The sequence below is a fragment of the Orbicella franksi genome, chromosome 5 (assembly GCF_964199315.1).
Source record: "Orbicella franksi chromosome 5, jaOrbFran1.1, whole genome shotgun sequence".
Taxonomy (NCBI): domain Eukaryota; kingdom Metazoa; phylum Cnidaria; class Anthozoa; order Scleractinia; family Merulinidae; genus Orbicella; species Orbicella franksi.
Genome location: NC_138149.1, coordinates 15,283,886 through 15,296,305, shown reverse-complemented (window position 1 = coordinate 15,296,305; position 12,420 = coordinate 15,283,886). Strand labels below are relative to the sequence as shown.

Sequence of the window (12,420 nt, the reverse complement as noted above, 5' to 3'; positions counted from 1 at the left end):
AGATGAATTCCATTTGCATTTGAAAAGACTCCCTGCATTAGCCTCAGTTGCAAGGTAGCTCAAGTCCATTACCAAGAATACGAAATTGGTCTGACTATTTAAATATCCAATTTAAAGGGTCTAGGTCATGAATTTCTTACACAAATTCAGCATAGATTTAAATGAAACATCATAATAGTGGCTTTAAAACCACAACACTCAAAAGAAACAGAAAAGTCAAAAAGGAGGTACGGGTGGGCAAAATTGGAGAAGCTTAAAACAGACTGCATTGTGGTTAACTTGAAAAATGCCCCAGCTTTTTCCAACTTTGCCTCAATTTTTATGAAGACAACATTTTGACAACCACATGTCATCATAATCAAGTTTAAACTACGGAGTTGACTAAACAAAAAAATGTGAAAATGAATCAATGTGAATAATACAATAGATTATATAAATAACCAAGAGTATTCATCGATTAAGGAAACTTAAACAAAAAGTTTTGCTAATTGCATGAATAGAGTCTGATTGCTTCATCATTATTTTGATAATGGCAACATGCAGTCGTCAAAAAGGTAATGTATTTTTTAGTGTTGATATTTATTTCTAAATGTTTTCGTAAATCTTCTCTTATTAATTGAGAATGCCATCCTTGTTGTGTGGTGGGGATTTTGCCATTAAAAGATTGTTTAGAGCTCCTGATCAACCGAAAGAAACTATGTTGTGACATAGCCCCTTTAAACATAACTCATCATGTACTGGCACATCACTAATAAATTATGACAAATATCCATTCTAGGTAAAGACACTAAACAGTTTTTTCCTCCACCCTTGTTTCATTCTCACCAATAACTACAAACACTTCTGGGACATCTCTAATATGAAAACCAGATGAAGAAGGTCATACAATAATATGCCTACTCTTGCAATTGTTACATGTAGTTGTATTGAAAATTCATGAACATCAGTCTCTTCTTGGATATTTTATACAGTAATTGTCTCTTAGCAGTCTTTGAGCATGTGAGCTTCATCAAGATACATCCTGTGATTTAAGTTATTATTATCTCCTCAATCTGTATTACTTCATGGTAACAACTGAAAAACTTTATTTGTGCGTCTCCTTAGTAACCAAATCCATTTGATTGTGTTGACCCAAATATTTCAGGGAAATCAGTTGTCATTGATACAGCTTCGCCATAAAGCTCCAAATCTATGAAACAACAACATTTAAAGGGAATTAATTTTTTGCGTTTGGCCTTTGGCAAACTGTAACTTGGAGGTACTAGTCTGAAAAATGTTTCCACCAACCCCCTACCCCCGCCAAAAGAATTATCTCTAGCATGAATAGTTAATTATGAAAAATTAAAGCAACTTGATCTCTTTATAGCACCTGTTATTTAAATGTTCTCCAAAAAACCCTCACTTGCCTAAGCGAATGGTAGAATTAAGTAGCCTGATTATATGACTTTCTTTCTAAGCTGCAACCAATGTTTTTTCCATTGTCATTTTCTCTTTTTCTAATTCTAAATCTAATTCTAATGACAAAGTTGTAAATTATAACTTTTTTTATTTTTGTCAGTTGAATAAAATTGGCTTGACTTGAATAAGGCAGCCAATAGGAATCCTGTGACTTCACAGTTAAGAAAAAAAAGAAAAAGTCACTTTTTCCTTAATGTTGAGAACAACAGAAAGTGAAGTCCCTGACTTAACCATGTCATGTATTGATAAACCGTGAACATGCATGTGACTTAGGTTTTCTTTTTTTTTGTTCAGAATTTGCTAAGGTCCAAATTTCAAAATGTCACATTAAATTGCAAAGTAAAAGCTTCACTTACCAAAGTCATTGTTGTATGGAATAATTCTTTGACCTGATAAGGAACAATTACGCTCCACTCTCCCTATAATTTCCACTGCTCCTTGGAGCTGTTCATCAAGCTAAACAGTTTGATAAAATAAAACTAAGTTATTCAGCAAAAGATTTACTGTAAGTTATGTAATTCATCTTACTATGCCTTTTCACCATATCCCCTACCTCACTAGGCCACTTCCGAATGTCATTTTGCCTGTGTTGAGACAAGTCTTTGTGTGACACCATTCACATCGAAATGTGTTCCACCTACATGTCCTAGACAAGTTCATGTTCATGCAAATCAAACTTATTTTCATATGAAAGGTTTTGCATGAAGATTCATTCTAAAACAGAGGCACAAGGTAACTCAGAAATAATGCCAACTTCTCTCAACTCGGGCATTTAGCCTGGCCGCATTTTAAGAAAGGTTGGTGTTTGAGTTTGAATTAATTCTTGTGACTCTAAGGAGGTGTGTATGGGTCATACAAATCCTATGTGAACACTGATAAAACAAGAGGCTAGCAGGTAAATCCATCTTCCAAAAGACAAAGTAGATACAAGTGTTAATACTGTCCCTGGATGGCCTGGGTACATGCAACCATTGCAGGCAACTTCCCAGCTTCTACGTTGGTGGTTCTAGCAATTGCCAAGTCTGTGACAGAGTACTTTTACACATACATAGTGGAGGTTTTGTTGGATACCAGTAGAGTGATTGAGTGACAATATTTATCAGAAATTATTATTTATTATTAAATAATTATTCGTGATAAATGTTGTCATCATTCTCTGCACTACATGTTGCGTTTTGTACCCTGCTGGTGTTGGGCTTTGGGTAGATATATTATCAAGTAACAAACTTACAGGTGCATCCAGAGTAACATTGACAATCTTTTGATCACATGCCATCAGCTTGAGCTCAGCTCCATTTGAACTGATCTGTAAGTTAAACCAAAAAGGTCATTAGTAAATTGTTTACAGATGCCTTTCATTGCATGCACCCCTATAATACAGACACCTTAAACCAAAATTCATATAAAATTTACCTCTGTCATACATACACCTTTACAATACTCACATATCCATGTTCTTTCAGAGCAAACATTAATGCACTTTCAAAATCATTTGCACTTACCAATTTACATCACAACAGATTTTCACTCTCTCATCCCAGCATACCTCTAATGAAACAGAAGTTCACTTCCCTTGGGTTTGTTTGTTTCTTATTTCAAGGCTCATTAAATGCCATTTGTAATAAAAAAAATTATTAGGACAGATGGCTGGAACTTAATCAGATTTCACCAACTTTTGAAAGTGCACTAAAGAGTTTCGGCATAAATAAAACTTTTACATTGCTTGTGGCTAGTCTAGCCACGAACAATGTATTATCACAAGTAACTGTCAACTTTATTGTCAATAAAATTTTAGCAGGGGTTGATGTCATAAGCTAAATCATAGCTTGCCCCATAGAGAATCCCCCGCCACCCCTCACGTATCCTTCAATCAATAATGTTCGGTTAAAGATTTCAACGAGATTTTTAAAAAGTTGTAACCTAAGTCAGTTCAAGCAAACGGCGCAATCTCGCACTCTTAGTCTGGGAAATTCTCTGTGGCAGACCGTATATAGATACTATCTCGATTTTCTTGAGCGAGATCGAATCCCACACTGCGAGGTCATTTAGGTATTTTGCCGGTCATAGTCGTAAACTATAGCTGATTATAGTCAAACGTCTTCCCCTGATATGTCATTACAAGATTTACGCCTTGGCAAAAGAAACGACGAAAATAAAAAAAAACTTTGTTCTCGTGTGTTTGGTACAAAATGAAGCATCGCGAGCGTGCGAGCTCAGCTAATCTTGTTAACACAGCTTACCTCTGTTACATTCCCTACCAGACAAACAATCTTTCCAGAATACTTTGGTAACATTGAAGCATTGATTCTTGGTGCCTCCATGGTAAACTAACAGCAAATAATCCAGAAATTCAAATGATTTTCTCAAGCTTCGCGGAAAAAAAGTTTTGGCGCGCACAAAGTACTAGTACTTAGTTTTTTCCGGGTAAGTTGATCCGTTTGGTACCAGGAATGACTCGCGCTATTTCAGGATCTAACGTATTCTTGGACGAAACGGTTGTCGTCATTCTGAAATCTGTCATTGTACAGTAATGCTGCAAGCAGCTAGACGTGGAAATGAGTTTTCTTTCTGGTATTTATTCGAAAGTTTTGGGAACAAACTCGAAGAAAATTGAGCAAACATGTTCGGACTCGGGTACTCGTTTCAGCGAGGCATATGATAATGAAGATGGCTTTGTCTTGTACACTGCAGATCAACACAAACGTTACAAGGTATGGAACGAGTTTGATTGCTGTGTTCTTAACATTACGAAATAGTGGAAATAGCTAGAGAACCTGGAGTAGTGTAGAAAGTTGGGGTGCTTGCAGAAATAGCAAAATCCGGGCGATCGCCAATTTTACCTTCTTGACCCTAAAAAAGTTGGTCAAAGTAGAGCGCCTCGATTCAACCACAAAAATGCGTCAAACATCCAAAACTTTTCCTCCAAAAACGCCAAAAAATCGGCCAAAACATCTCTGAAAAATGTATTTTATGGGCTTTCGTTCGTGGAGATTTGCTGACCCGTGCTCGGTCTTTGTCCGGGAGACTCCCGGATAATTCGGGAGACTTGGCACAGTTGGTTAGTTTTTCTTATGAAAATTAAGTTGGAAATAAGTAAGGTTGATATTAATCACTCCTAGTTGGTAAAAAATATCCCTCTTTCAGTGTTAAAGGATGTGGGGTACGGAGTTTCATAGGGAAATATGCGACCATGAATAGGGGATTGTTAGAAAAATCAGGGAGGGCACAAAGTGGTCCAGTGCCCTCCCCCCCAGTATTGACATCATGCAACTTACCTTGGAATATTGAATGTTGTTTGCACGACTGTTGGGACAAAAAAACAAGGTCTGTTGTAAAATCACCATTATAAGGCTAAAATGTTATATGTTCCTTTATAGCAAAGTGACTACAACCCTGGAACTGCAAACTTGAAATCTTATGAACATGCACAGCAGAGTTGCCCCTACCCACCTGCAGGTAAACAGATCCTTAGAAGCTATGACTGTGTTATGTAGCAATATATTTTGGTGCTTTAAGGATTTGGGGGAGGTTTCGATGATGCCATTATTAAGCCAGAGTTGTCAAAAATAATTGTTTGGTTTTAAGATTTTAACCATTCTTTAGGTCGGTTTTCCAGGTTTTGGATTTGAAGTATCTGATATTTCAGTTTCATTTTGTTTTTGTGGATTTCATTTTTTTTTTCCTTGTTATGATTTAGTTTTCAGTTTTTGGTGATAAATAGAAAACCATTTTTTTGGTTTTGGTTATTCGAGGGGTTTCAATAATACTTGAAGTAAGCAGCCAGTTGGAGTAGAGCAGGCAACGGTATTAAGAAGGGGCTGTAAGGCCCCTTTTGTTAGGGGGGTCTGGGGGCATGGTCCCCCAGAAATATTTGAAACATGGAAGCTCTGAAATGCTATTTCCAGCGTTCTGGGCACCAAATTGTGTATAAAAATAAGGACGATTTCTCATCAGCAATAACGTTTTTTTTTTTATTACTTTTACAATCATGGTGATAAGTTTTAATTTTGTTTGAGAGAATCGTTCTTTAAGTACTTCAATGGAGAAAAAAAGTAGCCGACATCTCTGATCGAAGTAGCGGACGCTCTTTGTCGGATGTCGGGGCTTATTGAAACACCTGTTATTCACTTATGTAGTTCATAGGCCTCTCTATTTCACGTTGGTCAATCCACGTAAGTTCACTTGGTGTGCCGTCTGGATGATGCAAATTTGATTAACAACAAGAGACCAGTAAGTCCTGCATTTGCAGAAAATTTGGTCCAGATGTGTTTGCAACAATATTACAAACAATGTTCAATTTGGAGATCAGAATCATCTTCTCTATACCTCAAAATGGCAGGGAATGTTAGTTTACATGCTCAAATTAGGTTTTTGCCTGGAAATAGACATTGTTGACATTTAATTGCAGTTATTGGAGAAATCTAGTACTCCTGGAGTTGATAGTATACCACAACGGTACAGTATTAATTTCAACTAGAAGATCTGTTAGATCTTATAACCGCGCTTTTAAAATTTAACTGTTTTCTTAGTACTACAGTCGCAACGCAGTGCATATTCCAAAGCAATCTTTGATGATTCATTGATTACTGTAGACATCACAGCACTTGATCAACACAAACTCTATTATCGCACCATCAGTCGTAGCCGTTGTGACATCTCCGATGACGTAATAGTCTTAATCTGGAACTTTCTTCGGGATATGTATGGGCATGAAGATACGAACACTATTACAAACCGCTTTCTTTCTTTAAAGTCACGATTAAATTTAATTGTTTTTTTCCCTTGAGTTAAGGGTTAGCAAAGAAGGCACACAAGTCACATAATTCAAGAATTGTGTTATCTACGGCTATTTTTAGTACGGTGGTTATTTCCCTATCAATGACGTAATCTTTGCACGTTCTGACACGTTCTTTGCTTGGCTTGCAAATATTTAATTTTCCTTCCGATCTATGAACTCGCTGCGATGAAACAGTCAAAGGATTTACTTCATTTGCCTAAAACCGCAAGAAATACTCGCAAAATTACAAATAAATTAATGACCGTCGCTTCTGCCGAAATAAACTTGCAAAGTAAACACGATCTTATTTGTCACGTAGCGAAAGTGAAAGCTGCAACGTCAGCGCATTCCATGGCTGACGTAATACCTTTTTTCAGCGTATTTATTATTCCCTTTGAATCCAACGCCTTGATAAAACGAAAAGAAAATATATTTCACCCACAAAAAAGAAAACAATATCCGTAAAATTGTCCGTGTATTTATGTTTTAACAGCTTCTGGCGGAAAAACATCACACGTTGCGTGACTCAAAGTTTGGCCGAGCGGGGGTCTGCGTCTGGTCACCGACAAAAAAAAAAAAAAAACAAGAAGATCTGTTAGATCTTATAACCACGCTTTTAAAATTTAACTGTTCGCTTAGCACTACCGTCGGAACACAGTGCACATTCCAAAGCAGTCATTGATGATTCTTTTCTTACTGTAGACATCACATCACTTGATCAACACAAACTGTATTATTGCACCATCAGTGGTAGCCGTTGACAAATCTCCGATGACTTAATGGTCTTAATCTAGAACTTTCTTCGGGATATGTATGGGCATGAACGATATCAACAACAGCTTTCTTTCTTAAAAGTCATGATTAAATTTAATTGGTGTTTTCCACGAGTAAAGGGCTAGCAAAGTAGTCACACAAGTCATAAAAAAACCCTATCCCAACCGATGTATCGATTTTGGTCACTCCAGTGACCACAGATTGAAAACGTGACAGAAAATTGGCGTTACTTTTGATTCTCACCAAATTTGTCGTATCCCCCCCCCCCTCGGGAGAATTTTGTTAAGTTAGCTAATTTAGTATGCAAGCCACCGTAATGGCGTTCGCCGCCGGCGAAATGTTTATTTGCTCAAAATTGGGGCAAAATCTTTCGGAGATGGAAATCAGGACATTTGTAAGGATACAGAAAGTAATTTGGGACCGGTTGCTGGCTTCTAAGGCTGAATTTATCCAGAAGTAAGCTGTATTTTCGTTTTCGTGTCGAAAGCCACGCGATGAAATATTATCGTCTTGTTCTGCTGTCTTGTTCTGTTTTTTCTTTTTGTCGTTTTTGTAGCCCGCCGAGGCCAGTCTTTCGTCTAAATCAGTTGAAAAAGGTTCGAAAAAGATGTTCCCATTCAAGTTTAAACTCTCAGGCGATAATTGTGGAGTTTTTTGGCCGAAACATCGGCTTTGTTATGTTGGTGTTTTTCGGTTGCTATGGGCGACCGTTGCTTCCTTTGTTAGGACAAGTCTGGGAAGTGAGGTCACAAAAAAGTTCTAATTAATTCTGGTTTTGTTCGATTTCGCTGAAATTTTAACACGATAAAGCTGGATTGTTAAGGAATAGATTTACCGCCTCCCGGTGTGTGGTAGCTATTAACGCTGAAGTGTTATATCGCTTCCAAGTCAGGGTTTTGAAGAGATTTTTTTGCAACATGTGGGTTCGGCGTGATTTTGTAATCTGAGGTTTCGGTTGACCCCGAAGGAAAAAATATCCGGAAAAGGTCATTTCATCGACAATTCAAACAAATATAAATATGTATATGTTCCGAGCTAAATTTCTGGTGAAAAAATATAATTTTTGACGAGCGCTGGGTTTTTAATTTATTCCCGCGAAAGATGAGATTTATTGTTTCAACAGCTTTTGGCGAGTAAACATCACAGGTTGCGTGACTCAAAATTTGGCCGAGTGGAAGCTTGGGTCTGCTCGCATCGAAGTCGAAAAAAAAAAAACCACGGGTAAACCATGAACCGCGCTTGGCCCATGGCCGCGCGGTTAATAAAAATGTGTTGATCCTCCAAAACAGGATCTTGAGTACAGACATCTTTTGCTGCTGTATCAAGCTTGACGGATTTGCAGTTTTCATCATTATGTTCCACAGTTTTTCAGTTTTGAGCAATTTTCATGCCAATATTTGATTTTCAAAGAAATTTTGAGCCTTTTCTAGTTTATTTAGTCCAGACATAACTAATCAATGACATCAGTGAAATCAATGAGTAATCAATAGGTAATCAATGGGTAATCAGTTGATTAGTCATTGATTATTGCCGATGATCAATGAGTAATCGATGACTAATCGATGGGCCACAGAATTTTTTGTCATCAATTAGTCATCGATTGCATCGATTAGTCATTGAATGCATTGATTCCGCAAACCTAAGGCACAAAGAAGTAGTCTGCTTTTGGAACAAACATGACTTTCTTGTTGGGCAAATTAAAAGAACGACAACCATTCCAACAAGAGGAAAAATGCCCATCCATTATTTGATTGGAAAATATCGAAAGCGGACCATATTAGACTAGTGGTTAATTCTTTTGTTTGTAGCTTGGACTGTGAAAATTCTACAAAGATTTCAAACAAGATGTTCCGTTCACGAAAATACACCGTCCTGGACTCTTTTCAGTTCGTCCAAAAGATTCCAGCAACTCCATCTTCTGAGGGCATTCTTTTACTCGATGACAAAATTCTTTCAGAAATCGAGGGCCACCGGCAGAGACTAGAGATGCAACAAAAGAAATTGAAGGAAGCCCAAGGGAAAGAAAAGAATGAAAAAATAGAATATATGAAACAGGGACCTGCCGAAAATATGACAATAGCGGTTCTAAAACAACTCTTAAAAGATAAAGAAATCGCATTTAGCTCAAAGGTCAAAAAATCAGAACTTGTAGAAATACTCAATACTCAAGCTGGTTATGTAACTGCTTATGACGGATGTTTCCCTAAGCCGAAGCAGTTTGCTTTGCTGACAAACACCCACAAAAAAAATCAATAACCACGTAGTCAATTGTTGTCAGCGTACTTGTTAGTTTCATTTTCAGACTGGTTGGTTACTGTTCAGTTGTTTTGTTATGAAATAAAGAGTTTGGTAAAGTGAAATATTGCACAATTGAGAATCATCTGTATCTGTGATTCGCACTTTGCATCTCGACATCGTCAACAGGAACTTCAGATACAAGGAAAAATGCGTCTAACACAGATAAAAGAATCACAAACGAAAAAAAATGGTACAAGAAAGCAAGAAAAGTGTCTTTCGTGTGCAGTATAATAGCCGATGAGTAATCATTGGGTCATTGATGAGTAATCAATTACATCAATGAGTAATCGATGTCATCGATGAGTAATCAATAGGCCACAAAATTTTTGGGTTTCGATTACTCATCGATTACTCATTGATCATCGCCAATAATCAATGACTAATCAACTGATTACTCATCGATTACTCATTGATTACCAATTGATGTCATTGATCATCGATTAGTTATGTCTGGTTTAGTTCACACCAATGCCCCCCCTCACTATGAGCAATGATCATTGCACTTCAGAACTTTGAGACAACCCGGATTATTAAGGGACGTCTCTTTTTGCCTCTTGCTGCTGGTGTGTAAATATTAATTTGCTGTGCATGCAGCTGCTTCAGGCTGTAAATGATAGAAATATAATGAAGTCCTAAAAAAAACCTTGCTTTGTCTTTGAGAATTCTGCCAAAGATTTTCAAAGAGCTGCCATAGATACTATAATTTAGGGATCATTGAATGATAATTGAAGTCTGATCTCATTTAAATCTTTAAAGATCTATCAGTTGATGATGATGGTCTGTTGATTTCCCCCAAGAGTCTTATTTTATTGATATATAAACATGTACAAACCCTGTACTGTAACTGACCATCAGCGTTGTCAAAAAGGGGCTATCTCTCCCATTTGAGATTGCCTGTATGTCCCTTAAGTGAGCAAGCTTGTTCAGTTGAGATGGCAAAATATTGGCTTTTTTGCAATCACCTGTAAATGCATCTTGGTCCATAGGCTTCCAAAAACATATTCTTGAACTCATGCTTGGCTCATTGAGCCAACTGCTATACAGGAACCTTTGTATCATTTCAGGCTGTATGTAAGTTGAATGATTCTTGGTGTAGGAATTTCCTCCCCTGCACACCAAACCACAAACTCAACATGTCTGGTAGCAAGGGCACTTGTCTGTGTGTATCTATCCTTTCAGACCCATTCATATCTCAGGTGGGGGACTTTTTTTCATTTTCTTTCCCTCGTGAAAGCGAACCAGCCATTAAGTCAACTACCTTGTTTGAAAACAATGTATCATTTACTGACGTGTCACAGTCAACTCATTTACCTTTCCACTGTGTCTCTAGCATCATCTTATACAACACCAACTTCATCTATGGCAGGAAACCTGACAGCTCAGAAGAAGAACACAACATTCCTTACAGTATCTGATCTGCCCATGGAGCTGTCCAAACAACTGCAGGCTGTTGTGCAAATGAACCAAGGCGTACCTGATGTTCTTAGAAGATCATTGCCGAATATTGATCAATATCAGTATGACTTTTCTCTAGAGAGAGCTGTGTTGAGATCATTTGAAAGACACACATGACTGGCTGTAGATATTGAATTCATTGATGAGACTTCACAGTTATCAGTTGAGCAATTTTCATTGAAGAGAAGGGAAGAGATATCTACCACTATGCATATTTCTATGATAACTTCTTTGCATAACTAATAAGACTTGAAAAAATGTAAGCCAACAATCAAGTGACCTTTGCAGCCATTATTTGGGTCATTACAATGCCTGTCCCCACTGGGGAGGAATGTTAAATGACAACTCAAATAATGTCTGCAGAGGAGAGTGTGTTTGATGGAACATACTTCACATAACCTCCTGCACATAGGGTCCTTCACTATTTTCTGTCAGGCTCACTTTCAACAGTAAAGGTTAAGTGGGATAAAACTGGTAAGAGTGAAACATAAAAATCAATTTATATCATCAATCAAAAATTTTCTCATGCGTGATTAGCCTGAACATGTCACTTGACACACCCAAAACTGGGATGTACCCAAGGTTCACCATAGCAATAGTCTCCAGTTTTCAAAACATTGAGCACATTCAGTTTTCGTCACAAAGAAATTGTCACTTTGGATAGAAATTATTGTTTAAGGTAATTCCTCTGAAATAAAAGTGACAATAGATTTTTGTTCAAACTTTGTCCACTGAATATTTGTCATATGATAACTTCAATTTTGAAATAAAAAAGGGGGCGTGCCCATGTTCATTGAGGAGCAGCGAGGCATTGAAAATGCCCCATTTTGGCATTATTTAATGCTTATTATAAGAACGCATTCCCAGTAATTGTAAAATCTTTGTGAACCCAGACTCATAAGAACACGCATTAACCTACAGTCAATACATTGTGTCAGACACAAATAAACATTTTAAGTTTGATTTAGGCAGAAAGCTAAATCCTTGAGTAAAAATTTGAACCAAATTTCTTGACGTGGTTACTGACTGCAAAATAGAAAAGACCACAGTGTATCCGCTATTTTTCTTATTTATTCAATTTTCAGCAACAGAAATTAGATCAGTCTTTTCTCACGCAAAGCTTATGATTAGTTGATTACAATGACTGGAAAAAAAATTGGGGTGCCCGTGCTCGTTGGTGAGCTAGAGCCATTTTTCAACTGACAGAACTCAATATCAAGGCAAATCCGTCATGTTTTCAATATGCGCGTGCACGAGCGCGCGCTAATGACCCCATAAATTATGCGCAGTAAGGATGCGCAATGCAAATGTGAGGAATGACCTTAAACAAGCAATGGTCATAGCCACATGGAAATTAGCCTCTTCCAGGCATTCAGTTAATTGGGGCGCAACGCGAAAAATGGCAAGTGAAAAAATAGGGGAGAAGCACGGCGTGAGAAAGAGAAACTTCCTCTTGCCATGCTTCTCTCTATTTTTTCACTCACTGCTTTTTGCACTGTGCCCCAACTGACTGAACACCTGGAAGGGCTACACGGAAATTATTACAGAGGCATTATCAGAAAAAAAGGCATTTCTTTTATGTCTGTCCATTTTTTTTTTTTTTTAACAGATGGTCTCTTTGAGGATCCTGAAATAAATAACTTGAAAATTTTTACTGA

The 12,420-nt window shown here is 37.4% G+C and overlaps 3 protein-coding genes across 3 annotated transcripts in view; 2 read left to right on the top strand and 1 right to left on the bottom strand.

Annotated features, from left to right (window-relative positions):
* Window positions 1-24: 24 nt before the first annotated feature.
* On the bottom strand, window positions 25-3,842 carry LOC145486389 (replication protein A 14 kDa subunit-like). The gene is made up of 4 exons (XM_081465039.1): window positions 3,699-3,842; window positions 2,690-2,764; window positions 1,815-1,914; window positions 25-1,189 (listed from the first exon to the last, which is right to left on the bottom strand). The coding sequence occupies exons 1-4, from the start codon at window positions 3,777-3,779 to the stop codon at window positions 1,101-1,103; spliced, it is 345 nt and encodes a 114-aa protein (XP_081321165.1). The 5' UTR covers window positions 3,780-3,842; the 3' UTR covers window positions 25-1,100.
* Window positions 3,843-3,909: 67 nt separating this feature from the next.
* LOC145488472 (uncharacterized) lies at window positions 3,910-11,531 on the top strand. Its single transcript, XM_081467350.1, has 3 exons — window positions 3,910-4,169; window positions 4,836-4,914; window positions 10,638-11,531. Exons 1-3 carry the CDS (start codon window positions 4,014-4,016, stop codon window positions 10,877-10,879), a joined length of 477 nt encoding a protein of 158 aa, XP_081323476.1. The 5' UTR covers window positions 3,910-4,013; the 3' UTR covers window positions 10,880-11,531.
* LOC145488469 (cobalamin trafficking protein CblD-like) overlaps window positions 7,070-12,420 on the top strand; it is a 48,180-nt gene continuing 42,829 nt past the window's right edge. The window contains exon 1 of the mRNA XM_081467345.1: window positions 7,070-7,448. Within this exon, the coding sequence (XP_081323471.1) occupies window positions 7,311-7,448 (138 nt within the window). The 5' untranslated portion in view covers window positions 7,070-7,310. The remainder of the gene's footprint in view (window positions 7,449-12,420) is intronic.

Bases quoted from the DNA above. Each gene is read 5' to 3' on its own strand.
- LOC145486389 (XM_081465039.1), bottom strand. From the start codon at position 3,779: ATGGAGGCACCAAGAATCAATGCTTCAATGTTACCAAAGTATTCTGGA. The intron at 1,915-2,689 runs GTAAGTTTGTTA...CAAACTGTTTAG, and splicing joins ATGTTACTCTGGATGCACCT to CTTGATGAACAGCTCCAAGG. The intron at 1,190-1,814 runs GTAAGTGAAGCT...GTTGTTTCATAG, and splicing joins TCCATACAACAATGACTTTG to ATTTGGAGCTTTATGGCGAA.
- LOC145488472 (XM_081467350.1), top strand. From the start codon at position 4,014: ATGAGTTTTCTTTCTGGTATTTATTCGAAAGTTTTGGGAACAAACTCG. The intron at 4,170-4,835 runs GTATGGAACGAG...GTTCCTTTATAG, and splicing joins ATCAACACAAACGTTACAAG to CAAAGTGACTACAACCCTGG. The intron at 4,915-10,637 runs GTAAACAGATCC...CTGTGTCTCTAG, and splicing joins TTGCCCCTACCCACCTGCAG to CATCATCTTATACAACACCA.